At 43.6% G+C, this 27,469-nt stretch overlaps 1 protein-coding gene across 1 annotated transcript; it reads left to right on the forward strand.

The window, feature by feature from the left end:
• The first annotated feature begins 169 nt into the window (after positions 1 to 169).
• On the forward strand, positions 170 to 24,836 carry Dgke (diacylglycerol kinase epsilon). Its single transcript, XM_041664339.1, has 11 exons — positions 170 to 989; positions 5,271 to 5,430; positions 7,230 to 7,349; positions 9,014 to 9,157; positions 9,590 to 9,747; positions 10,391 to 10,442; positions 11,774 to 11,887; positions 15,414 to 15,485; positions 17,443 to 17,570; positions 18,800 to 18,911; positions 19,189 to 24,836. The coding sequence occupies exons 1-11, from the start codon at positions 532 to 534 to the stop codon at positions 19,366 to 19,368; spliced, it is 1,698 nt and encodes a 565-aa protein (XP_041520273.1). The 5' UTR covers positions 170 to 531; the 3' UTR covers positions 19,369 to 24,836.
• Positions 24,837 to 27,469: the final 2,633 nt, after the last annotated feature.

Consider the following 27,469-nt stretch of genomic DNA (forward strand, 5'->3'; position numbering starts at 1 on the left):
CGCCCTACATCCCGTCCTGCCTATAAATGTGCTTTATCTACACAGGCCCCACCTTTCTCTAACTCCGTCCACCAGCGGAATGCGCCGCCATAGGCCTTATCCTATCCGACTCCGCCCACTCCCTGGGAGCGTCAGGCCCCGCCCATCCCTTACCGCAGAGGGCCGGCGTGCGAACTGCGCAGGTGCGCGCCAGAGGCGCGGCCTTCTCACCCCCACGCAGGTCTCTCTGCGTGAGGGTGGGAAGGCGATCGCGGGCTTGACTGCAGGTAGAACCCGGGGCCGCGCTAGCTGGCGGAGGTCTCAGAGACCTCGCGAGAGGGGCGCGGGCGAGGCCCCGCGGGACGGCCGTTGCGAGCGCGGTGGCGGCGGGCCTGGCCTGTGTTGGACTGAGCCCGCGAGTGTGGGCCCGGGGAGGGGGGGGCCGAGGCCGCGCGCTGCGAAGGCGAGCCAGCCGCAACCCCCATGGTGTGAGTCCTAAAGGCGAGCCCTCTGGACCTGGCCGCTCCCTAGGCCACGCCCCAGCCTGGGAAGATGGAGGGGGACCGGCGGAGCAGTCCGCCCAGCCAGAGCCTGCTTCCCGATGGCCACTTGGTCCTATGGACGCTGTTCTCCGTGCTGCTGCCGGTGTTCATCACCTTCTGGTGTAGCCTTCAGCGGTCGCGCCGGCAACTGCATCGCAGGGACATCTTCCGCAAGAGCAAGCACTGCTGGCGTGACACCGACCTGTTCAGCCACCCCACCTACTGCTGCGTGTGCGGGCAGCACATCCTTCAGGGAGCCTTCTGCGACTGCTGCGGGCTCCGCGTGGACGAGGGCTGCCTCAAGAAGGCGGACAAGCGCTTCCCGTGCAAGGAGATCATGCTCAAGAACGACGGCCGGGCCACAGATGCCATGCCTCACCACTGGATCCGCGGCAACGTGCCCCTGTGCTCTTACTGTGTCGTCTGCAAGCAGCAGTGCGGCAGCCAGCCTAAGCTCTGCGATTACAGGTATGGCCTTTGTGTATGGAAGGGGCGGGGGCGGGCAGGATTGCAAACACTCGCTCGAGAGACCTAAATTCATCGCAGCAAATGGCCTAAACCGCTCGCTCGCAAGCATCCCTGGCGTTCACGGCAGACCCCCTTTAGATGCTTTGTTTTCGCGTTTTGGAGATGGGGGCCTCCTATAGCCCAGGCTGGCCTCAAACTTTCTGGATAAGAGAGGATGACCTTGATCTTTTGATCCTTCTGCCTTCACCCCCCACCCCCCGTGCTGAGATGACAGCCCAGTTCAAGAGGTGCTGGGGATCTAACGCAAAGCTCCTGAACACGTTTCTCAAGTACTCTGCCAACCGAACCCGCCATCACCTTCCCACCCCTGCCAGGGCTCTTAATTTTCATCCAAGGCCTCTTAATTGCCGCCTGCCTTGTGGCTACTCTGTAGCACCCCATTTTATATAAGGAAAACTGAAGGGCACACACAGTAACTTTATTCTAGTTACAAACCAGCCGGCTGTTGGTTTAGAACTATGAAAACAAGGGTTATCCCAAAGCAGAGCTCCAAGTTTCTTTTGCAAAAACTGCTCTTGGTGTCATAGTGAAGTGTTTGACATACAAGACAAAAACGGATTATTTATTTTATGTTTGCCATTTGTTTATTTGTGGGGGGGGGTGCACATTTGTAATGAATTGTATATGTGGGGATCAGAAGACAGAACTTTGTGGAGTGCGTTCCCTTCCACCGCAGGAGTCCTGCCACTCTAGCAAGTAATCAGGCGAGTGGGCCTCACCAGCCCTGAAAGGAGTATTTCGTCGTCAGATCTTTCAGGTGAGTCACCTGAGTTAAACTGAGCATGTTTTTATGGCTTCCGCACGTACACTGAAGAGTGCGTTTTGCGTGCCGAATGGCGTCTGAACGAGGCTTCTGCGTAGGAGGTCGGTGGATGGCAGCGCTGCTCTCGCGTGTTCAACGGTAGAGAAGATTGAAGATAAAGCAGGGCAGGATCCTGAGATTTCTGACACCTAGCCTTGTCTGGATCTCACTGTGTAATGGGTCTTATTTCCAACAAATAGAAAGTCCCACACACGCTCCCAAGAGCTGAAGCAGAAGGTGGTACCAGCTGCTGTGTGTCTCGGTGTGACTCTGGGTGGGGGTATGTACACATGAGCACCCAGAGGCCACAAGAGGGTGACACTCAGACACATACACCCAAGCCCAAGTTGTAGGTGGTTGTAAGCCTCCCAGCATGGGTGCTGGGAACCAAACTCAGGTTCTTTTCAAGAGCAGGACGCATTCTTTAGCTGTTGATCCATCTGTCCATCCTCTCTTTAAAAGGTTTTTCAAGACAGGGTTTCTCTGTGTAGCCCTGGCTGCCCTGGACCTCGCTCTATAGACCAGGCTGGACTCATACTCACAGAGATCTGCCTGCCTCTGCCTCCCAGTTCTGGGGTTAAAGGAGTGTACCACTGCTGCCTGATTGAAAAGGTTTTAACAGGAAAAAAAAAAGATTGAATAAGTTATGAAATAGTACATATAATGCAATATTATATGTTTCTTTCTAAACCATGATTTTTTTAAAAAAAATAGCTTAGGAAAATATGTGTGATACCAACTTGGAAGAAATGCAGAGTCCAATACACAAAGATCACGCTCCTACCTGAAAAGCATCTTGTACTATAAAATTGGGAATATGTCTCCAGAAGAATTGTCGATGGTGTTATTTATACCTTTCAAAGATTCCTAAATTCTCAAGCATAAAGAAATTCATTAAAGAAATTCATCGGGCTGGAGAGATGGCTCTGTGGTTAAGAGCACGGACTACTCCTCCAGAGAACCCAGGTTCAGTTCCCAGCACCCACACGGCAGCTCACACTTGTCTGTAACTACAGTTTCTGGGAATGTAACACCCTCATGCAGAAATGAATGCAAACAAGACACCAATGCACATACAATAAAATTAAATCTAAAAAAATCATGAATATATTCTAGTTTTTAGAAACTAAAGCAACACACACAGAGGGTTAGACATTCATGTCCTCCCCATCTGTAGTATTGCTTCTCTTCCCAGGGGAAGTTATTAGGAAATACTGCAGTGGTTATCCTGCAGGTTATGTTCAATAATAATATACAATAAGGCCACCATCATGTGTTAGCCTGTGCCATGAGGCCTAACCTAGACTCTGCCCTGGTTTGGGGTTCTTCTTCAGGAGGCTAGATTTATTTTATATGTGGGTGCTCTTCCTGCATGTATGTCTCAGTACTGCTTGTGTGTCTGGTACCCCCAAGTGGAAGAGGATAATCAGAAGCCCTGGAACTAGAGTTGCAGATAATTTGTGAGCTACCAGGTAGTTGCTGGGAATCTAACCCTGGTCCTCTGCAAGAGTAACAGTGCTCTTAATTGCTGAGCCATCTCCCCAGCCCCTGCCCTTGTTTTTTCAACATAACAGTTTTTGGTTTGGGGTTGGTTTTTTTGTTTTGTGTGTTGGGGGGCGGGTGTTTGTTTGTTGTTTTGGTTTCTTTCTCTTTTTTTGACACAAGAACAATACTTCCAAATGGGAAATTATTTGTCCCTTATGCTTGTCTCTGTGGTGGTGACAGTTTGTTTATATACCACATCTGATTAGCTGTGCAGGTGTGAAACCAGGAAGTTAAGTAGATCAGTGTCTCATAGTTGTTGAAATAGGAACGGCGGAGAAAGACGACCCTCCTCCATCACATAGTCTTATTTAGCTTAAAAATTGGTGGTAAAATTTGACCCTTTTCCCCGCAAATAAATGTGATATGGGGAAAAATAAATACAATATAGTAGGTTAGAGTTAGCTGATCTGTAGATGTAGGTAGGTAGGTAATAAGAATATTTGACTATCATATACAAATCCTAGGTTCCATCCCCAGCACTGGAGGAAAATTACTCAAACTTGGTGGCACTTGCCTATAGCCCCAGCAGTCTGGAACCTGAGGCATTAGGATTGAGAGTTCAAGGCCAGAGAGAATCAAATAGCAGCATCTTTGCTCAGAAACAGTGATAACATATTCAGGAGTTATTAGCTGTAAGCAGCCAGTAGATGGGTGTATTCACATCTTCTGTGTAACCTTCTATTACAGTTTCTGACGTTAGAAGCCAGTCTTTATAAATGGCATGAGCAAGTTGTGTTATAATTGTCTCATTGTGCAGGTATCTATTTTTAGCCATCAGTAGAACTCTTGAGTAAACAATAATTACTTGACAAATCTCAACATCCAAAAGGAGAAAAAAAAAAACACCTTTAAAATAGAAGACCAGGAGATAACATCTGGCAGAGAAGTGTTTGTTCCCTCCTTAGATTAGTTAATTCTGTCCTGCTCTGGTGGCCTGCTTTTGCTCAGTCAGATCTGACTTATCTGTGAGGGGATTAAATAGCTTAGCAGATTAATAATAGAAAGCCTAAGTCTTGCCAACACTGTTCCCTGCCTGTCACTGGCACTGGTACCCAATACAGAGACAAATCTGAATACGCACGCTCTGTCTTTGTTTTAGAAGCAGACATGGAACTGTTTATCTGCTCCTAAAAGAAATGGGATGTTCGCCGGGCGGTGGTGGCGCACGCCTTTAATCCCAGCACTCGGGAGGCAGAGGCAGGTGGATCTCTGTGAGTTCGAGACCAGCCTGGTCTACAAGAGCTAGTTCCAGGACAGGCTCCAAAACCACAGAGAAACCCTGTCTCGAAAAACCAAAAAAAAAATGAAATAAAAAGAAATGGAATGCTTTCCTCTCTATGTGCAAGTTGACAGTTTTCTAAACCAGACCTGAGGAACTGCAGGTGTCAGACAGGTTTAAACGAAAGCCTACACATTGCTAATTACGGCTGTTGTTCTAGGTTGACCTTATTAGGAGGTTGTACCTACAGGTGTCTATCATGATACAAAATCACCCTGAGAAATTGTGCATTTTTAAAAGTATGATCAGGGGCTGGAGAGATGGCTCAGAAGTTAAGAGCACTGACTGCTCTTCCAGAGGTCCAGAGTTCAATTCCCAGCAACCGCATGGTGGCTCACAGCCATCTGTAATGAGATCTGGTGCCCTCTTCTGGCCAGCAAGCATACAGACAGATAGAACACTGTATACATAAATAAAGAAATCTTTAAAAAAAAAATAAATGAAAGTATGATCATAGGTAGTATATTTTTGTGCAGTTTTTAAAATTACATTTATTTTTGTGTGGATACACTGTTTTACCTTTTGACAGAAATGTGGTTTGTGGATTAGGAACACCGGTTTACAATGAACCGATGGTTGTTTCTTCTTTCCTCAGGTGCATTTGGTGCCAGAAAACAGTCCATGACGAGTGCATGAAGAGCAGCGTAAAGAATGAAAAGTGTGACTTTGGAGAATTCAAAAATCTCATCATCCCACCAGGTTATTTGGCATCCATTAACCAGATGCGTAAAGACAAAAGGACTGATTATGAAGCGGTAATTAGCTTATTTATTTTATAGATTTATTCATTTAAAGTTAGTATATAAGATAGTTAATTCTGAGAAAAAAAAATGAGAATGAAGTAAATAAGAGATTAAAGGGTTTAAAATGTCATTATGGGAAGCCATAAAACTGTACCCACAGCCAATCATGATAGCAAATGACTTTAATAACAGCACTCAGGAGGTAAAGGCAGTAGGACCAAAAGTTTAAGGTCATTATAGCAAGTTCTAGAATACGTAGCTAAAACTAAGAACCAGGAGGTGGAGAGATGGCTCAGCAGTTAAGAGCACTGGCTGTTTTTTCAGAGGACCAGGATTCGAGTCTCAACATCCACATGGAGACTCAGAACCAGCTATAACTGCAGTACCAAGGGATCCAACATCCTCTCTGGCCTCTGGACATTGCTTTCATATGGTACACAGACATACATGCAGGCAAAACACCCATACATAAAAAATAATAAAAGAGCCTTTAATCACAGTACTTAATAGGCAGAGGCAGGAGGCAGATAGATCTCTGTAAGGCTTTTCCTCAAAAAAACAAAGAAAAAAACTAGGGATCACAGACAAAAAAAAAAAAAAGAAAGAAAGAAAAAAAAAAAAACCTGGCCAGCTAGTATATTCTCAAATACATCCAGAAATGAAAAACAAGGTCAGAGGAGATCAGACTTCACTCTGTCGATGGATAAAAGCACATGGACTGTATTAACTGGTGACAGACTCAAATACTAAGGTTGAACATCCCTAACCCAACATTGAAGATCCAGAATTTAAGGTACCATCATGGTACCACAAGTAGAAAATCCTCCTCCTAATCACAGGACAGGTTGTGGTCAAAATGTAGGAACACTAAAATGTCCTTTACAACTGACCTTGTGCTGTTTGAAGGTACATACATATGAAACATAATTTCATATTAAATTTGGATCCTGTCTCTAAAGTAACCCTATTATGTATGTGCAAACACTCCAAAATGAGAAACACTTCTGCTGGGCGGGCGGTGTTGATGTGAGTTCAAGGCCAGCCTGGTCTACACAGCGAGTTCCAGGACATCCAAGGCTGTACAGAAACTCTGTCTCAGAAAAAAAAAAAAAAAAAAAGAGGGAGAGACATAGTTCTGTTTAAGCATTTCAGATAATAGATACTCCAACTATGTACTGTTCCAAATTTTGAACATAGCATGTGTAATGACTGTTTTGGAAGCAAAATGAGAAAAAGCACTCGCCATGCAAGCATGAGGACCTAAACTCAGTCCTCAGCATCTGTGTTCAAGGCTGAGCATGGTGCATCCATTTGTAATCCCTGCCTTAGGAAGGCAGTACTCCTGGGGCTTGCTGGTTAGCCAACCTACCATAACTGACAAGCTGCATGAGCCGTCAGGAGACCATATTTCAAGAAAGAAGATAGTCTCTTGGTGAGTAGGTGGCCAACACCTTCCATCTAGCACTTGGGAGACAGGCAGGTTGATTGATTTCTATGAGCCCCAGGCCAACCAAGGCTATATAGTGAGATTCTGTCTGAAAACAGGAAAGGAAAGAGGGGGCTTCTGGAGAAAATATCCGAGGGGGTTGTCTCCTCTTGCCATGGAGACTTGTGCACACAGCAAGTCTACATTGAGTAAAAGGTCAAGCTGTAAAATCCTCTGCCATTCTCGGGCTTGTTTGTCATTATTGTGTTGATAGTACAGGTTTATTTCTTTCAGCAAATTATAGCACCATTGCTACTAAGGAAAGTTTTGTATTTGCCATCTCTCAGACGCTACTAACCCTGTTTCGTCCATGTTCATTTTTTAGCTGGCTTCTAAGTTTGGAAAGCAGTGGACCCCATTAATAATCCTGGCCAACTCTCGCAGTGGAACTAACATGGGAGAAGGACTGTTGGGAGAGTTTAGGATCCTGTTAAATCCAGTCCAGGTAACTAAAGAGAAAGCCTTGCTTTCTAAGTCTCATTTTTAGCTTTTGTTTTCCCTAAAATGCAATGGTTATTGATGCTTTAAATCGCTACCTAGTCATAGGAAAGAATAATACTTGTTTAAAAAAAAACCTCAAGCCTTTCAAATATGTAGTAAAACAAAAGTCACATCACCCAGCAATCTCATTTCAAGGGAAAGGAAGCCTTATGTCCCACAGAGATTGGGGTACAAATGTCCGATGGCAGTATTAGCCATAATCGCCTAAAAATGGAAGAGCTCGACTCTCTGTCAGCTGGTGAATGAATAAACGTGCTGTGTCTTCATAAAATGGGTACTTTTCAGTGACTGACAGAAACAAACTATATGATAGTAAGTGAACCTAAAAAGCACCGCTAAATCAATCAGGGCTGAAGGTATCAATCAGACTGTGTAATTGCTTTCATGTGTCCTGTCCAGAAAGGGCAAATCAATAGAGCCAGAGAGTGTAATTAATTCTTGATTGCCTGGGACTGGAAATGGGAAGTGGCTGTAAAGGGACCTTGAGACATCTTATTAAAAAAAACAAAACAAAGAAAACAAAAAACAAAAGGGTTATGTACTAGATTTTGATAGTAGTTGCACAAACTAAAATCAACTATGTGTTCCTTTTTAGAGAGGAATTTTTTGATAAAGTAAATTATACCTTGATTTTTTTAGGAGGGGTTCGAGATAAGGTTTTGAGCCTGTCCTGGAACTCACTTTGTAGACCAGGCTGGCCACAAGCTCATGGAGATCTACCTGTCTCTGTCTCCCAAGTGCTGGGATCAAAAGCATGTGTCACCACTGCCCGGCTTATTCCTTGATTTTTAAAATGGGGGGAGGCACGCCATTAAAACTGAATGTACATAATCCAAGTGTGATGGCACACCCCTATACTCCCAGTACAAGGAGACAGAAGCAGGTTGATCTCTAAATTCAAGGCCAGTTTTTAAAGCATGAAGTACAGAATACTAGCTAAGGGCGAGATTAGCATGTTGTAAGGGGAGCAGCGGGCTGCGTCCCACCACTGGACTAGTTTATACCTGAAATAACCACACCAAATTGTATTGATTAAATTACTGCTTGGCCCATTATTTCTAGCCTCTTATTGGCTAACTCTCATGTCTTGATTCAACCCATTTCTAATAATCCGTATGTTACCACAAGCTCATGGATTACCGGGAAAGATTCAGCATGTCTGATCTGGCAGCTTCATGGTGGGTGGCTCTCTGACTCTGCCTTCTTCCTCCCAGAATTCTGTTCTGCCTTCCCTGCCTACCTGAGTTTGCCCTATCAACTAGGCCAACTTCACCAATGAAAGTAACACATAGGCAGAAGACCCTCCTACACCATTAGCGCACTAGAGTTTGATGTGAACAGAAAGGAATCAAATGGTACTGTAGCCTTAGGCTCTCAGTTTGTGTTGTGTTTCCACATCTGCAGAATCACACAACTGATTTAGCCTCCTGGGCCCCGTGTCCTAGTCGGTAGAATGAGGTCTGTCCCTGCTTTGTAGGTCAGTGTACTGGATGAGCCACAGTAATAGATTGGGCCCTGGGAACTGTCAGGAAAATACATAGAGGGCAGTCATCCGCAGGTGAAGGACAGTGTAGGCTGAACAGAGTCTCCTTGTTCTTTTATTTTTAGGTGTTCGATGTAACTAAAACGCCCCCGATCAAGGCCCTGCAGCTGTGCACTCTTCTTCCTTATCACTCAGTTCGCGTCCTTGTTTGTGGAGGGGACGGAACTGTGGGCTGGGTCCTCGATGCAGTTGATGAAATGAAGATTAAGGTATCTGTCTTTAAGAATCACTGTAAAGTCGGCAGTGGTGGCACACGCCTTTAATCCCAGCACTCGGAGGCAGAGGCATACAGATCTCTGAGTTCGAGGCCAGCCTGGTCTACAAGTGCTAGTTGCAGGCTCCAAAGCTACACAGAGAAACCCTGACTCAAAAAACCAAAACCAAACAAACAAAAAGAACCACTCTAATGGGTGCTGATGATATGGCTCAGTAGCAGAGCACCCAAAAAGAGTGAAAGTAACAGGTGACCACTAGATGAAGCCGATTTGGATAGTTAGGAATGAAACACTGTGATTAAGAAATTAGTGTAACCTACAGTTGTCACTTTTGTCTTTGTTGCTTTAGTCTTTAAATTTTACAAAATACTATAATGCTACAAATAATCTAAAGAGAAAATCTGCAGTACATCTTCTGTATTCTAGGGACAAGAAAAGTACATTCCACAGGTTGCGGTCTTACCTCTGGGAACAGGCAACGATCTGTCCCATACCCTGGGTTGGGGTACAGGCTATGCTGGAGAAATCCCGGTCGCACAGGTCTTAAGAAATGTAATGGAAGCAGATGGAATCAAGCTAGACCGGTAAGTTACTACTGCTAACTAGTAACTAGTACTAACAAGTCTGTTGCTTGAGTTTGGAGTTTGTTTATTTGTGTAAATAAACAGTGAAGTTGGTCAGGCATGGCAACTCATCCCTGTAATCCCAGCATTTGGGAGATTAAAGCAGAAGAGAAATTCCATGAATTTGAGGCCAACCTGGGCCATGGAGTTAAGAATTTGTCTCAAGAAACCAAAAACAAGCTAAATGTAATTTAAGTGAAAAGAACTATTATATTAGTTGCACTTATAACAGATTCTGGTGTCTTGTTTTTAATATTGTAAATAGTTCAGTTATAAATTATGCTAAAATTTGCACACTTACTTAGATGTGGGTACATCCTTAGATGCTTTAAAATAGCATCGAGAGCCGGGCGGTGGTGGCACACGCCTTTAATCCCAGCACTCAAGAGACAGGGACAGTCAGATCTCTGTGAGTTCGAGGCCAGCCTGGTCTACAGAGCAAGTTCTAGTATGGCCAAGGCTATGCTGAATAACCCTGTCTTGAAAAACCAAAAAAATTAAAAATAAATGAAACATAAAATAGCGTTGAAATTGTCATCTGTCAACTTAGCTAGAATACATATTTTTTTTGGTAAAATATACTTTTTTAACTTCTGTTTTTTAGATGGAAAGTGCAAGTAACAAATAAAGGATACTACAATTTAAGAAAACCCAAGGTACGTTTTTAGCACTTCAGTTGTACGCAATTTAGCAAGTGCACACAGAGTGTCTGTGGTCCGTTATTCCCGTCAGGCAGCGTGGAGAGATCTGGCATCAAAAGGGAGCTGGGTACAAAGCAGATCACCATGTGCCTGCCTTACTCACTAAACTGTTGGGTTTGGTTGTTTGAGGTTTTCCTTGTTTTGTTTCTGTTAACTTGTATTTGGGGAGGTGCTAAGTGAATATTTTGACCACATCCCCAGCCCCCAAGCTGGGCTCTAAAATGAACAGGTGCACTTAGTTCTGCCCTGGCAGATCAGGTTAGTTTGGATCAGCCAAGGACCATAGGTGAGGTATGTCAGCAAATAGTTGACATTGCAGAGATAGTAGAGAACATTTGTTTACTGAGGATCAAAGTCAGGATCTCACACACGCTGCCCGAGTATTCTGCCACTGAGGTACCCCCCAATCTGTATTTTAAGAAAATTTTCTGAGATAGTATGACCATGGCTTACAGACACAAGGAGAGCCTTAAGGATAATTTAGAGAGTTTATTTTCAGTTTAAAGATGTTTTAAAGTTAAACTGATAAGACTTGATTAATGATGGCCACAAAAGGAAGAGAGAAATACATAGCTACTAGAGCTTAATGTTTATGATTAGATATATGGAAATGATATTAATCAAGAAAATAAAAATAAGGAAGTTGGGGCTTGGTGTGAAATGAAATGTGTTACTTGGCATAGTGTCTCAAACAACTGTGGGTATTTAATCAGAGGCTGAAGGTTTGTGTTTTTTGCTCACAAGATAGGAGCTAGACATGTAGACTGAAGAATTTAGGCTGAATAGGAAAATACAAACTAAGGGAATAAAGAGTTAAGACCAACAGAATCTGAAAGTTACAAAGAAGGTACAGAACAAATACCATGAGAACACAGAAGTGAAAAATCCTGCCTAGAAAATCAGAGCCTTGGTGGTGGCGCACACCTTTAATCCCAGCTGGAGGCAGAGGCAGGAGGATCGCTGTGAGTTTAAAACCAGCCTGCTCTACAGAGTGAGTTCCAGGATAGCCAGGACTGTTATACAGAGAAACTGGAGAGAGAGAGGGAGAGAGAGAGAGAGAGAGAGAGAGAGAGAATGTAGAGCCATTCCAGATGGGATGAGATGTGGCATGCTGAGTAGAAGTGGGAGTCGTGTCTGTAGTTACTAGCCCACAACTTCACTGGCAGTTTCTGATAGTCTGTGAAAAGTAAATTTCAGAAAATATTCCATTTGCAAGAAGAATGCGGACTGGGATTGACCAGTGGGTGGCACTGCTGCTGGAGTCACCGTCACTTCCTCTCTCACAGGAGTTCACAATGAACAACTACTTCTCTGTTGGACCTGATGCCCTCATGGCTCTCAATTTTCACGCTCATCGTGAGAAGGCACCGTCTCTGTTTTCCAGCAGAATTCTTAACAAGGTGTGTGGGATAAAATAACATTTCCTTCTTATCACTGAAGGCACAGTAAAAATCAATAGTTCAATTATATTCAGCACTCTTAGATTCCGATCAGACTGACTTATGGCAACATTTACATGCTCTGCTTTGTGTAGGGTTTCAAATTAGGATCCACAAATTTATTTTGTTGACTATAACAAGAGTTTTAAAATTAGAAAGTTGAGATATTTTATTTAGATGGAAGTTAATTGGAGTATGTTAACGTCTGTCTTAAATAGCTGAAAGGGTTTTTTTGTTTTGGTTTGGTTTTTTTTTTTGTTTTTTTGGTTTTTTTTTTTTTTTTTTCTAGACAGGGTTTCCCTGTAACTTTGGAGCCTGTCCAGTAACTTGCTCTGTAGACCAGGCTGGCCTCAAACTCACAGAGATCCGCCTGTCTCTGCCTCCTGAGTGCTAGGATTAAAGGCGTGCGCCACCACCACCCAGATGGAAGATTTTGGTTAAGTTACTAATAGAGAACTATATTCTGTTGGCTTAGGAAAGCCCCACAAGGCAAATGAGGTAAGGAAAGGGGCATTTGTTCCCATGACTCTTATACTTTTAACAAAAGTCATCACTCCAATTCCTAGCATGGCTGATCCCTACTCCTTATTTGGTTTGGTTTGGTTTTTTGAGAGACAGGGTTTCTCTGTATAACAGCTCTGACTGTCCTGGGACTCATTTGTAGACCAGGCTGGTCTCAAACTCACAGAGATCCACCTGTCTCTGCCTCCTAAGTGCTGGGATTATAGGCATTCACTACCCCCACTTGGCTTGTTTGTATTTGATTTGTTGTTGCTTCTGGAATTTTTTTTTTTTTTTGAGACAGGGTCTCTCTGTGTAGTTCTGGAACTCACTACGTGGACTGGGCTGGCCTTGAATTTGCAGGGCTCCACCTGCCTTTGCTGGGATTAAAGGTGTGCTCCACCATCCCTAAGTCTGCTTAGCATGTTTTTTCCAAGTGACTTGGCTGTGAAAGATAAATACACATTAGTTTATCCTTATTTATGTTTTACAAATAGTTGAAATTTTATACTATTTGTGTATGAAATATACACATTTCATGGGGCATGTCCTTGCATCCTTCATGGACAGCAGAGATGAACTTCAGGAGGCAAGAAGGCAGTTCTGCTCAGCACAACTCAGTACCATGTGTTGGTTCAGACTTCAGCAGTCTGACCCCAAGTGGTTTATTGTAGGCATCTTAAGCACAGCACAGTTTGGTGGAAACTGTTCTGGGGATAACTAACTCAGTCCCTCATAAACAACAAAGCATGCATACGTCTTCTTGGGAACAAAGTAAGCTAAATACACACCAGATGTGACTCCATCAAAGCTCTTTGTAAAGCCCATAAAGATGGGTTCTATAGACTGACTCAGAAAAGCAAACTTAGGGGAAGGGTCTGGGGGAAGATCTGGTGCCAGAAAATCTCTGGCCACACAGGTAGTGCAAAGGTCACCAGATTAGCAAGCAAGCTTCAGCCTCTGGGCAGAGAACAGGTTTGCGTTCCTTCCCCTGTGTGCACGCCTGTGAGCATAGAGACCTCCATGGCCCCAATATTCCTCTCTTTTTAGATTTTAAAGAGAATAAACTGTGGCTGTAATAGAGCCCAAGGCTGAGTGCAGTACCTACCTACAATGCTACTCTAGCTATTATAGGCAAGCATAAGAGAACTGCACGAATAGCAGGGGGCCAAGGAAAGGAGAAAGCTATCTTAACCATGATAGTCATTCAGAGGTCACTTGGGAGGGAGATTTTTGTCATCGTTGTCATCATCCCCTCCCGTGTGTGTGTATATATGTTTGTGTGTGTTTGTGTGCGTTTTGTTTGTTTTGTTTTGAGTTTTTTTTTTTTGGTGGGTTTTTTTGTTGTTGGGTTTTTTGGTTTGCTTGGTTTTTGTTTGTTTTTTCAAGACAAGGTTTCTTTGTGTAGTGTTGTCTGTCCTGGAACTCACTCTGTAGACCAGGCTGGCTGGCCCAAATTCAGAGGGATCTATCCACGTCTGCCTCCCGAGTGCTGGGATTAAAGGCATGCGCCACCACCACCCACCATCATTTATGCAGATTATCAATTTGACGACTGATAGATAATATGAGAGAAATCTGACATACTAAAGCAGCACGTACCAGGAAATTGCTGGCACCAAGATTATGCTTGAGCAAAAATTCTCTATAGTAGCTATGTTTTCTAAAACGGTGGTTCTCAATTTGCCCATCACTTGATTAACTTCTGCTAATATTGTTGCTATTGTGTTAGTACTTTTATTAATCATACAGATCATCTTTTAAATATCTCTTTGTCTTCCAGTGATCACTGCTGAGACTGGTAATAAAAAAAGGCATCGTAACAGCAACTATTACAGGATCTAGTAGATGCAAAAATAATCACAATTTTCAGGGAGAGCTCTTTCACAGACATTAGTTCCCTTTTCTTAATAAAATAATAAGACAGGAGGGGACAGCAGAGACAACTTAGTGGTTGAGGTCACTGGATGCTCTTGCAGAGGACCAGGGTTTGATCCCCAACACCCACATGACAGCTCACGACCCTCTGACTCCAATTCCAGGGAATCAGATGCTCTGTTTGATCTCTATAGGTACTAAACACACTTCAGGCAAAGCACTCACACACATAGAATAAAATCTTTTTTAAAATAGTGTTGCTAAGACAATAAAGACTGCTATTTATACAGTTGGCAACTTCAGTTTTTCTGTCAACCCTTTTATATTCCAAAGTGTTTAGACAACGTATGCTAGATTTATATGCATTTTCCTTAATAATTTGGAGTACTGGGGAAAAAATAGAATTTTCTTATTTCAACATAGTCTTATAAAATAGACTTTTCGAATAAGTCAAGAGACAGTATTATTTGAACACAAACCCTCCCAACCATATCCCACATTCCCTCTGAAAAACAGAGTAGTTAAACCAAAAAATGATGGGTTTTTATTGTCACCTTTAAAGAGAGTGATGATTCTGTAATTGTAACAGAATGGGAGACCTGAGGCAGGAGAATCACCACAAAGTCAAGGCAGTTGACTACATAGTAAGACTCTATCCGAGGAGAGGGTTCAGAAATGCTGCTCAGCCGCCAGTGCCTCAGTTGCATGTAGCCCTGGGTTTAACCCCAGCACCTCATAAAGCCAGGTGGGGTGACAACCAACCAACTGCAATCTCAGTACCCAAGAGGCAGAGGCAGGAGGATTAGGAGTTCAACCTAAGTATCAAATTTTAGGCCAGCCTGGGCTACATGAGACCCTATCTCCAAAGAGAGAGAGGGTTAGCATTTCATGTGTCCTGGCCACAGTTCACTTAGACTCCTCCTACCACAGTTGATGATGAAATGAAATGCCGGACGGGTATTAGAAGGGTGTGAACCTGGGTCGCATGCCAGAGGCTTCCCCGTTTCTCTGTCCCTCAGTGTCCAGGCCACATGGGAAACAGTGGCTTACAGCATAGCAGGAGCCTTGCTGTAGTATCTTCTTCATGCTTTAATTTCTATTTTCACAGGCTGTCTATTTATTCTATGGAACTAAAGATTGTTTAGTGCAAGAGTGTAAAGATTTGAATAAAAAAATTGAGGTAAGCTACTAATACCTTTTCTAAAGATTTCGGTATTGTCTGAATTCTGAAGTTCTTTAACAAATGCTGAGTAGTTTTCTGTAAACATACTTTGTTCATGGATGTCAAGTGTCCATTCGTATGCCAGACACTTGCTTAAGTTGCTTGTTTTTTAAAAAGTATTTATTTATTCATTTATTTATTTATTTTGTATACAATATTCTGTCTGTGTGTATGTCTGCAGGCCAGAAGAGGGCATTAGACCTCATTACAGACGGTTGTGAGCCACCATGTGGTTGCTGGGAATTGAACTCAGAACCTTTGGAAAAGCAGGCAATGCTCCTAACCACTGAGCCATCTCTCCAGCCCAAAGTTGCTTGTTTTTATGTATATGAGTGTTCCACCTGCATATATGTAAGTGTAACACTTGTGTGCCTCAGTGGCCCAAAGAGGGGAACAGATCCCTTGAACTAGAGTTCAGTACAGTTGTAAGCTGCCTTGTGGGTGCCTAGGAACTAAACCTGGGTTTTCTGTAAGACTAACAGGTGTTTTAACCAAGGAGCCATCTCTTGATGGCCTCCACTCGAGTGAATTCTTTATAGTCCTTATTCCTCTAAAGTGTCAATGCAAACATATATGTCAGGCATTACTAGATTCCCAGAGACAGCAAAACTATTTTAAATTAAGTTATTTTCCTAAGTCACATGGCTCAAGGTCACAGGAACTAGTATTCACAACTTGGACCCTGGTTTGTTTCCAGAATCTGCTTAACTGGTAAGAAGATAACAGCTTTACGTTTCCTGACACAGTGCAGACTCATCTGAATGCTCATGAAAGTTTAAAAGATTAATTCATGTTTTGTATATATCTCTTACCATATTAAAGCAAGTAAAAATATATAAACAGTAAAAATAAGGCATTGTTGACTGTGTGTTGTTGTTGCAGACCCCCTGATATCACATATAGCAGTTGTGTATCTTCCTTGCTTCTAGAAAGAGTCTGTAATAGTTAACACAACAGAAACATTAACTAGACAACCCCAGAACTAGTGTAAAATAAGAAGGGGTGGGAATGATAAACATCTTGAGAAAGAACGGACAGCATGGGCATGCAGTAAGGAGCCTGATGCGCCAGCCCAGAAAGCTGTTGCTATCCAGCAGACCCTTAGCAGAAAGCCTTCCAGAAGCCACCCAAAAGGGAGGGAATTGCAAGAGTCTCCATCAAAGTTTTATTGACTGTGGTGCTAGGAATCAAACCCAGAGCCTACGGAGCCCAGATACGTATAAGAGAGAGAGCTTCACTGCAGAACATGGCTTGCAGGGAGGAGAGGGCGAGAGCCAAGTCTAAGACATCCAGACAGAGGCACCAGCCCATGGCCTATCATAGCAGACTGTTTGGAACTTGAATTCTGCCTCTGGTGCCGGGGTAAGCCAGTAAAGGCTGTAATGAGGGAGTGACGTGTTGGTTGTCCCAGCTGATGTGTTAGGGTGCATGAGAGGAGAATGAGGCAGGAGTACATGGCCTGTTAGAAACATTTGCGGGGGAAGGGAGGGTGGGTTCCACAAAACACTGTCAGGAGTGCAAGACAGGCAGTGTCATCTGGTTTCCTACTGATTGACAGTGGGGAATCCAGCGCAGATGGTGCCAGGCTCCCAGTTTGGGAATGTAAGTGCCATGCTGCTTTCTCTATTTTGTACAGAGCAAGGAGCCCAAGTAACTAGTTCTAGGGGATCTGAAGCCCTCTTCTGGCATATATGAAGATAGCATTCAAACACATAAAATACTTGGATAAACATCTTTTGTAAAAGAATTGATTCCATTGTATGAAGAAAAGGAACAGCCAGGTTGCCTTGTATGCGCGGAGTTGTCTTCCCCTTGGGCATGTCTCACATCTGAATATGCGTGTTAAAATTTAAGTTCCGGGTAGATAGGTGTGGAAACAGGGTGCCCTGTAGTGACTACCTACATTTCTTTAAAGCTAGAACTGGATGGTGAGCGAGTAGAACTGCCTAATTTGGAAGGTATTATCGTTCTGAACATTGGCTACTGGGGCGGCGGCTGCAGACTGTGGGAAGGAATGGGAGACGAGACTTACCCTCTAGCCAGGTATGGATGTTCGGTGTAGTGGTTGGATTTGACAGTGCTTGGTGTGGGTACATGGTCTCACTGTGAAAACCACGTTCATCTTGAACTCAGTTTCACACTGCGGCATCCCTAGAGCTGGATTACAGTTGTTAGTCACCACAGCCAGCTGCAGTCTGGGGTTGTCACTTTGCTTTAAAGTGCTCTGGGTTTTTTGTTTTGTTTTGTTTTAGTAAGTTTTCCCTTCTTCTATATATGTTAACATATGAACATTAATAAGTTGATGGAATAGGGTGTGGTGGCACTGGGTGCCTTTAATCACATGGATGGGTGGATGGATAGATGGATGGGTGGGTGGATGGGTAGGTGAATGGATAAATGGATGGATGGGAGGATGGATGGATGGATGGATGGATGGATGGATGGATGGGAGGATGGATGGATGGATGGATGGATGGATGGATGGATGGATGGATGGATGGGAGGATGGATGGATGGATGGGTGGGTGGGTGGGTGGGTGGATGGGTGGATGGGTAGATTGTGGGGGATGAATGAATGGGTGAGTGTTGTAAGACGCCATTTGTTTGTTTTCCCAGCCACCCAGACTCCTGAAATAATCACACAGAAACTATATTATTTAAATCACTGCTTGGCCCATTAGCTCTAGCTTCTTATTGGCTAACTGTTACATCTTAATTTAACCCATCTCCATTAATCTGCCTGTCAGCAAAGTTTCAGCATGTCTGTCTCTGGCAATGTCTCTATGGCTTCTCCCTTTACTCCACCCTCTTCCTCCCCGCATTCAGTTTAGTTTTCTTTTTTTTTCTTTTTTTTTAATATTTATTTATTTATTTATTTAGTATACAATGTTCTGTCTGTATGCCTACAGGCCAGAAGAGGGCGCCAAACCTCATTACAGATGGTTGTGAGCCACCATGTGGTTGCTGGGAATTGAACTCGGGACCTTTGGAAGAGCAGGCAATGCTCTTAACCACTGAGCCATCTCTCCAGCCCTCGGTTTAGTTTTCCCTACTTAGCTCTACTCTACCCTATCACAGGCCTAAGACAGTTTATTAACCAGTGGTGTTCACAGCATACAGAGGGGAATCCCACATCAGGTGGGCAGATGGATGAGTAGGTGAATAAGTAAATAAATAAACTGATAGCCCATCTTATCAAAAGAGAAACTGCTATCTGTGGATAATTTGATTTCATTGTGTTCTGTAATCCATATTTTTTATTCTAATGTTAGGCATGATGATGGTTTACTGGAAGTCGTTGGAGTGTATGGGTCTTTCCACTGTGCTCAAATCCAAGTGAAACTGGCAAATCCTTTTCGAATAGGACAAGCACACACAGTGCGGGTAGGTAGCTGGCTGTTTCCAAGCTGTGGGTGTGGGAAGACAGCACGCATCTGTCACTTCCTCTATCTCCATAGACTATAGCAGGGCCTTGCAGGAAGCTGCCAACTAAAGAAATAAAATACCCACTAGAAAAGAATCCCTAAACAGTCTCTCTGTATATTCAGATGAATTTTTGTTTAATGTCAAAGGTTAAGAACCTGTAGGAGTTAATGAGAGATAGAAATACCTGCCCGTAATTTCTAGAACTGACATTTTTCTAATTATTTCCTGATTTCAGCTGATTTTGAAGTGCTCGATGATGCCAATGCAGGTGGATGGGGAGCCTTGGGCCCAGGGACCCTGTACTGTCACCATAACACACAAGACACATGCTTTGATGCTCTGCTTCTCTGGGGAGCAGTCGGATGACGACATCTCAAGTGCCTCGGATCAAGAGGACGTAAAGAAAGCTGAGTAGGATGAGCTGAAGCAGCAGCTGTCCAAACCATAGACACGTGGTCGCCCACAGGAAGTGCTGTTAGCTCTTGTCTTCATTTCATTCCTAGTGTAATGGGTGTGAGCTTATGTAAACAGCATTTCCACAGCTAGACTTCAGTGTCATAAACACCTTCTCTTAGCAAGACTCTCATCATTTATTACTAACTTTGGAAAAACACTCAAAGTTGCACGGAGATAAACTGTTTTTCCCGACTGGGTGTTTTGAGACTGGCGCCCACTGCAGCATGCACTGTCTTGAGTGACAGCTGATAGACAGAGTGAGGATGAGAAGATCATTTCCCTCTTAGTTTTTGATACGGTGACAACGTAACACGTTAAAAATTAACTTGCTTTTTGAACTGCCGTGGTTAACGCTGGGCTTTCTCCTGCAGTGTGGTTCCTAAGATTTCCCCAGCCAGATGGACCTACATCCTGATTTCTGGGAGCCCCTGAGGAGAAAAGAGAAAGAGCAAAGACACTTTAAGCTTTCACAGCGTGTATTTTCTATCATGGCTTTTAGGCCTCTGGGTGTTTATTTAATGACCATATTGAGCTGAAATGCAAAATTCTTTTTTTTTTAAGTTGTTTTTGTTTGGGCAGTACTAGGGTTTGAACCTAGGTCCTCTGGAAGGAAGTGTAGACAGATGCTCTACTACTGAACTGCACTCCCAGTCCCGTGTGTGTGTGTGTGTGTGTGTGTGTGTGTGTGTGTGTGTGTGTGTTGGGTGGATGGGTCTAAAGTAAGATTAAGAGCACTTTGGGTTGGGAGCTCTATAATTCACCAGCTTCTCTGTTGATTAAAAGATAGTGTTGACAGTGGGGAAAAATACACATAAGGGAAGCTTCTGAGTTAGATTAATTATTCACAAAACAATTCTAGGCTGACTGCCTTCGCATCAAGTGAGCAGTCTTGTGTTGTGAAACACTGCAGGACTTCCACAGCATCAGCCTTGGAGAAGGAAGCTCTGCTGAGATGTTTATATCATATTTATTTCAAAATTAGAAAGATATATATTTTTAACTTAATTTATTATTATCCTTGTAGTATGATCCTTGTGGTTAGCATTTACACTGTATCGTACAGCTTCAGCTAGTGAAGTGGTCACGTAAGTCTGCTGGTCACAGTCACAGAGAGCTCTCTTTTGGTTTCCATGGCATCATACTCACTATGCTCATTTCTCAGACTTGAAAAGGGAGGGCACATGATGAAGACCTTGGGGTAACAAGCTTGGTTTCATCGCACCTCCACCCTCTGTTGCCAAGGACTTACTGAAAGGCAGTTCCACAGCTCTCCATTAGAGGGTGCTCTTCTGTTGTCAGTGGCCTACCTCTGTGGTTGGTCACACCCATTGGGCATCTAACCCTGTGTATTTCTGACAAATGGCATGTTTGCACTTGGTGGTCTTGCATGAATTAATTTCTGAAAGACTAGAATCTATTCCCAGAACCACCATTTATCTCCCGTGTAAATGGTTTGTTATGAATCTATAGTCAGTGAATTGCCATAAACTTCAGTCTAGGCCATGTGTTTGGAAGGCCAATTTAGTAATGTCTGTTAATGCATACATCATCTAAAGTGAATTTTCACTGCGAAATTAACCTCTTCCAGCTGATGCCAAATTCTCCCATTGAAAGATGCTCCACAGTCTATCCCAGCTCCCTCATGCACCTTCCCTGGATAACGATAGCCGAGGGCATGCAAGAGTTTGCAGCAGTCCCTTGTGAACGGATCCTGTTTGGAGTGCGATGAACTTCATCCTTAGATTCATGGTCAGGATTGCTAAGATGTCACCCTCTGAGGCACACTCTTACTTTTAGCTGTAATTCATACCGCTCATCTGTAGTGGAAACAAATCATTAATTTGGAGCTACCAATCAGAATCCTTCAGGTAACTCCAGAGATGCCCTAGTTAGAGCAGGCGTGTGTCCCCTTCCCACAACACACTATACTGATTTCTGAGGCCTTGCTCACCCGATCTCATCTGCACCTTTCACAACACCGCACCACTAAATGGACAGTATTGTTCTGCAGCTCACACTTTCAGCCGCTTGTTCACCCCAGCATTCCAGATAAATGTATAGGCATGTGCCTTGTTTGAATACAATTTGTAAGACTTGGTGTTTGCAAATTATATATTAGGTAGTGGTAGCTTACATTCCTGGGGTCTCTACTTCACACACTGGGTCACCACGAGATCCTCTGTTCCATTTAAAGTTGTCTCGATAGCAACATAACTTACATGTTCTCAGGAAAAATTAGAAACCATCTATCTTCACATCTCTTGTCTTTTTCTCCCCTGACACATTCCTAATGCCCATACACTTAATGGCTTAAACACCAAATACCTGGCAGCTCCTCTCGGTCCTTAGATAGATAGTTTCTAATGCTTTATTATATTATATTGTATTATATATATATATATTAAGTCAGAGGCACTTCTGTCTCGAACAGAAGTTGCCCAACAGTGAGGTCACTAAATATAAATGTTCTGAATTTTCTGTAACTCTTCGCTGTGAACGTGTAATGTAGCTGATATTTATAAACATTTTATAGTGAAACTATTTATTTTATTTTTTTAGAGTATGAAATCTGTAGTAGTTGCCTTTTGAACATTTGTGTACCTGGTTGTAACATAGACTGACTCAGAAAAGTTCTTATCTGTGCTGTAAACTGGGTGCTTCTACCAGCATGTCAAAAAGAGGCATTTTCATCTGTAATATAAAGTCAAATATTTCTAATGTACACTGTGGGTTTTTTAATTTGCCCTAGTTAGAAAACTTGAAAGATTATATTAATTTACACATCGATGTGAACCTAAATACATAATCTGACCAGAAAAGTCTATAGAAGATGATTTTGTGACACTTTTGTTCAAAATGGTAATTCTGAAGCAAGAAGCTTTATATTCAGAAATGCTCTGGTAGGTTCTCTGTGTGTGTGTGGGGGGGGGGGTAATTTGATTTTTGTGACTTTTTTATAAACTTCTGTACAGTGTAGGACAGGAAATATTAAATAGACTTGTTATTATTTAGAAAATGTTTTCTTGTTTGGGTTTCTTGTTTTGCTTTGTTTTTTGTTTGTTTTTTTAGTCTAGAAACTTTAAAAAGAAAATTGTTTTGTTGCTTCCTCCCAGTCCTCAGGAAGGCCCGTGCTCAGCTACAGCACAGGCTCTTGCTTCAGCTCACCTTTGCAAAGCATGCTCTGTGTTTCTAGAAGCCTCAGACCTAGCCGTTGCATCTCACATGTTCTCTCAGAGCCAGGAAGGCCAGAAGTGTGGTTGAGGGGTGACAGAGTCATGGTCTCACGGGACAGAGGAGCCTTTTTATTTACAGCACCCTTGTTTGTACTAGGTTGGCAATGTATACTGCTTTAATCTCAATGCAGAGTCCTGGCCAGCCTGGCTATATAGGAGGATCCTGTCAGCGGAAAAAAAAAAAAAAAATGCATTCTAACCCTGTCAGTGACCTAGCTATTAACATAAACATTGGTAGTTCCTGGTGTGAATGTAGTCTTTAGACTGTTGTGTGGGGTCTCGGAGGAGGAAGAGCTGGTGGAGCAGAGTGAGCAGGCCAGATGGCCCCTGCCTTCCTCCTTAGCACAACAACATATGAGACTACTAACCTCTGCTGAGTGAGTCATGGGACTTCAGTGTGTAAAGTATTTATGCTGTTTGCAAAACAATTCTGTCTCTCTCTCTCTCTCTCTCTCTCTCTCTCTCTCTCTCTCAGTTTTACGAGACAAAGTTTCTCTGTGTAGCCTTGGCTGTCCTGGATCTCACTGTGTAAACCAGGCTGGCCTCAAACTCAGATCCACCTGACTCTGCCTCCCAAGTACTGGGATTAAAGGCACACACCACCACCGCTCTCAGTTGGGCGTGGTAGCAATGTCTGTCATCTCAAAGAGAGAGACAGAAAGATCTCTGAGTTCAAGGCCAGCCTGCCAGCCAAGGCCACAGAAACCCTGCCTCAAAAAACAAGGTTTTTGTTTTTTTTAAAAAAAATTGTTTTTATGTATATGTATGTTTTGTTTGCATGTATGTCTATGCCATGACGATGCCCAGGGAGGTCAGAAGACGGTGTGGGGTGAGCTACAGTGTGAGTACTGGGAGTTGAACTCAAGTCCTTTTAAGAACAGCCAGTGCTCTTTCCTGCGGAGCCAACTCTGTAGCTCAATTTTTTTTTCCCCCCTTTTTCGAGACAGGGTTTCTCTGTGGCTTTGGAGCCTGTCCTGGAACTAGCTCTGTAGACCAGGCTGGTCTCGAACTCACAGAGATCCGGCTGCCTCTGCCTGCCAAGTGCTGGGATTAAAGGCATGCGCCACCACCGCCCGGCCTTTCAAATTTTTTTCTAAGGATTTGGAAAATGCTTTCTTTGAACACTTTGTCATATGGTTGGTTTTCTAATGTTTTTTTATGCACTCAAACCCTCATTTTTTCTGAAAATACTGTTTTGGGGGACTCCATTGCCACTTGGAACATAGTCACTAGGCTATGTCACAGCTTTCAGTGGCATTTTGTTGTTTAGTAAAGTTCCAGAATTGGCCTCTGTTGTGTTGTAATCATGGGGTGCAAACTGTCTGTGTATTCAGGTACTTTACATAAAGACACACATGTGTGTTTTCTCTGATGCCCCTGGCTATTTAGTGAATATGAGGCTTACTGGCCTCAAAAGGGTATATCCCAAGATTATTAAAAAGTTAAGCTTTAATACCAACATTGACAAGGTTATCGCTCTGCAATAGGATCTATAGAATTTACCCAGAAAGTGTGTAGTCATGATACTGATACTAGACCAAGGGCCTTTCCTCAGTCTCTGTAAGGATAACCTGGATATTAAGGCTACTCACATTAAAGAAGATCCAACACACAGAATGCACTGAATAAGAAAGGAGCCCAGCTCTCTGGTGACTGACACAGACTGTTCAAACGGGAAGAGTCAGGACATTAGATTGTTTTCCTCGTTTTTTTCTGGCATTGTCCAAGCAAGATAGCACCCTGATTGGATGGACAGATTTGACAGGCTGGGAAAAATGCAGGGCTAGGCAGGGCACCACCTTCTCTTGGATGGTTACTGCCCCAAACATCTTTTCTAAATTCAGAGTCCTGCTAGTAGTCCTTACAACGTGATCCGCTTGAATGATCCCTTGGCCCTCTGCTCTGTGAATGTTCTGTGCCAGTTTAGAGCGCCTACCTGGGTCTTCGGTGCTCCCCCAAGAGAACTCATCCTTTGAACCCTCAGCACTGAAGATGCAGCGACACCACAGGAGCAACCGGCCAGCTTCTTGCACCTTGTCCCCACTCTGACCACAGATCTAACACCCACCTGTTTCTGTTAACTGCTCCCGTGGAGTTGGGTCCTGTGTTCGGTACCTACAAACAAATATAAAGGAAAGCATATGATATGTTGAAACTATGTTTGCTTGTTTTAAAATAAAATTTAAAGTTTAGCACTTAAGAAGTCAATCTTGTGGTGGGTGTATGATTGTCAAAACTGTGACGCAAAGCTGTGAGTCATGCCAGGCGGGGCGTGGCGCACACCTTTAACCCCAGCGCTGGGGAGGCAGAGGCAGGTGGATCTCTGTGAGTTCGAGGCCAGCCTGGTCTACAAGAGCTAGTTCCAGGACAGCCAGGGCTGTTACACAGAGAAACCCTGTCCTGAAAAAGAAAAAGAGAGAGAGAAAGCTTTGAGTCTCTAGCAAAATAGTCATTGGTCTTCAGCAGGGCAAACATACTTTGTAGCAAGTTCTAAGCAATGATTTTGAAAGCAAAGAAACATGGAAAATTTAGAATGCCTGTGGTTCTGGTGACACTCACCTTGCGTTGTCTTGAATGAGAGTGGTCTCCAGAGACTTATGTTTTAGTACTTGGTCCCAGTTGGTGGAGGTGTGGCCTTGGAGGGGGGTGGGTGTGTCACAGAGGTGGGCTCTGAGCTTTCAAAAGCCTCCCTGCATCCCGTGAGCTCTCTGCCTCCTGCTTAGAGTTTGAGATGTGAGCGCCCAGTTGTTCCTGCTGCCGTGGCTTCGCCCCCTTCCATTAGAATTGTAATTAAATGGCATTGAAGTGAGGGCTCTCCAGAGCACTCACACAACCATGAGAAGCTGAGTTCGAATCCTAGCACCCACATAACAGCCTGGTGTGATCTCCCAAATTCCTGTAATCTCAGCCTTCAGGAGATGGAGACAGAAAGATCTTGGAGTTGACTGACTGCCAACCTAGGGAAGGTTATGTGGTATTATTGCACACCTGTAATCCCAGCATTTAGGAAACAAACAGGGGCCTCTATGAGTTCCAGGCCAGCCTGATCTACAGAATGAATTCCAGGCCAGCCAAAGCTATGAACTGACACCCTATCTCAAAGAAATATATATCTATTATACCCAGATAAGTAGGGTACTATGTGAACTAGAGCGTATAAAACACACCATCTATCCCAGTCAAGTGGCACGCTAGCCTCCATCGAGCATCTCATCCATAAAGCAATCTCAGTCAAGTATTTTTTTGTCCCTTCCAAAATATCCAATGGAATCAACAGAACAGATCTAACTCCTGTTTCCCAAACCATGACACTCAGAAGGGTTAAATGGCATACTGAGTTGTCCTGACTCCACTTTTGAGTCTGTGTACACACTTGCCAGCCCTCTACTCCCCAACCCCTGACAGCCAGGTCTGCCTTGGCAACACATTTTGGGATTTCCATGACCCTGACCGTGGTCCAGACGCATTAACCAAAATAAGTAATGATTATGTGAACAAATGTAAACTAACATAACAGAAAAAGGTATAAATCAAAATTAATTGTCATGCTGTGTCTGAAATAATTAGGTTCTCTCAAAACAAATGCCGCAGGGTTACTCTGACCCTCATCCAAGATTGATATAATTGTGCTTTTTGCTTGTAAAAACCCTGCCCTGGAGCTTCCACGCCAAGAGACACTGGGGTATTGGCCCCACTCTTGGCCACAGGTCAAAAAAATTAAAGGACTCAATCTTGAGATTCTTGGCTTCATTGGAGTAGTGGTCCGTATCTTTCTCATGTGAATTTATTTCGGTGACAGTGTTGCATAGATTGTAATCCCTGACCCACACAGTCTTTTGACTCTGAAATCCAGTGGGTTTGGGCCTCTCTTTTTCCCCAACTAAGTTACACCATCTTCTGGCCGGTGAGGGGTTTCTAGCTTTCACAGTTGACTATTGTAACTGTGAGGGTTTCTTTCTGTTTGTTGTAACCAGAAGCAAGGACAGCATTTATTTCTGCTTACAGGATGGAATTCATTGGTAGAGTTCAGGGCAAGAACTTAAGCAAGGGGCTGGAGAGATGGCTCAGCAGTTAAGAGCACTGGCTGATCTTCCAGAGGACCTGGGTTCAACTCCCAGCACCCACCTATAATTCCAGTTCCTGGGCATCCAACACCCTCACAGGACATGCATGCTGGCAAAACACCCAAAGCACATAAAATGAAAACAAAATCATTTTTTAAAAGAGAGAACTTAAGCAAGAACTTGGAGGTAGGCCTGCTTGCTCTTCCACATAGCATCACCTCCAGTCAAAAGACTCACTTCAGCCAGGCGGTGGTGGCGCACGCCTTTAATCCCAGCACTCGGGAGGCAGAGGCAGGTGGATCTCTGTGAGTTCGAGGCCAGCCTGGTCTACAAGAGCTAATTCCAGGACAGGAATGAAAAACTACGGAGAAACCCTGTCTCGAAAAATCAAAAAAAAAAAAAAAAAAAAAGACTCACTTCACAACCAAACAAGTACAGCAGAGATCATGGAAGGGGAAGAGGAGCTTGCTAGCTTGCTCACAGGCCATGTTATACTCAGATAGCTTTCTTACACAGTTCAGGATCACCTGTCGGGGGCTGATACTTGGGTCCTCCAACATCAATTAATAAGATAGCCCCCAGACATGCTCACAGGCCAATCCCACCTGGAAAGCCCCTCGGGTGAGACACCCTGCTCAGATGCCTCCAGGTTGTCAAGTTGACAGGTGAAACAAACTAAGACAGGGCTGGAGAGATGACTCTGCAGCTAAGAGCAGGTAATTGCAGAGGACCAGAGTTTAGTTTCCAGCACTCAGATTGGGTA

This window comes from Microtus oregoni, unplaced genomic scaffold, assembly GCF_018167655.1.
Source record: "Microtus oregoni isolate MIOR12 unplaced genomic scaffold, Mior012 000015F_ref0000493, whole genome shotgun sequence".
In the NCBI taxonomy this organism is placed as follows: domain Eukaryota; kingdom Metazoa; phylum Chordata; class Mammalia; order Rodentia; family Cricetidae; genus Microtus; species Microtus oregoni.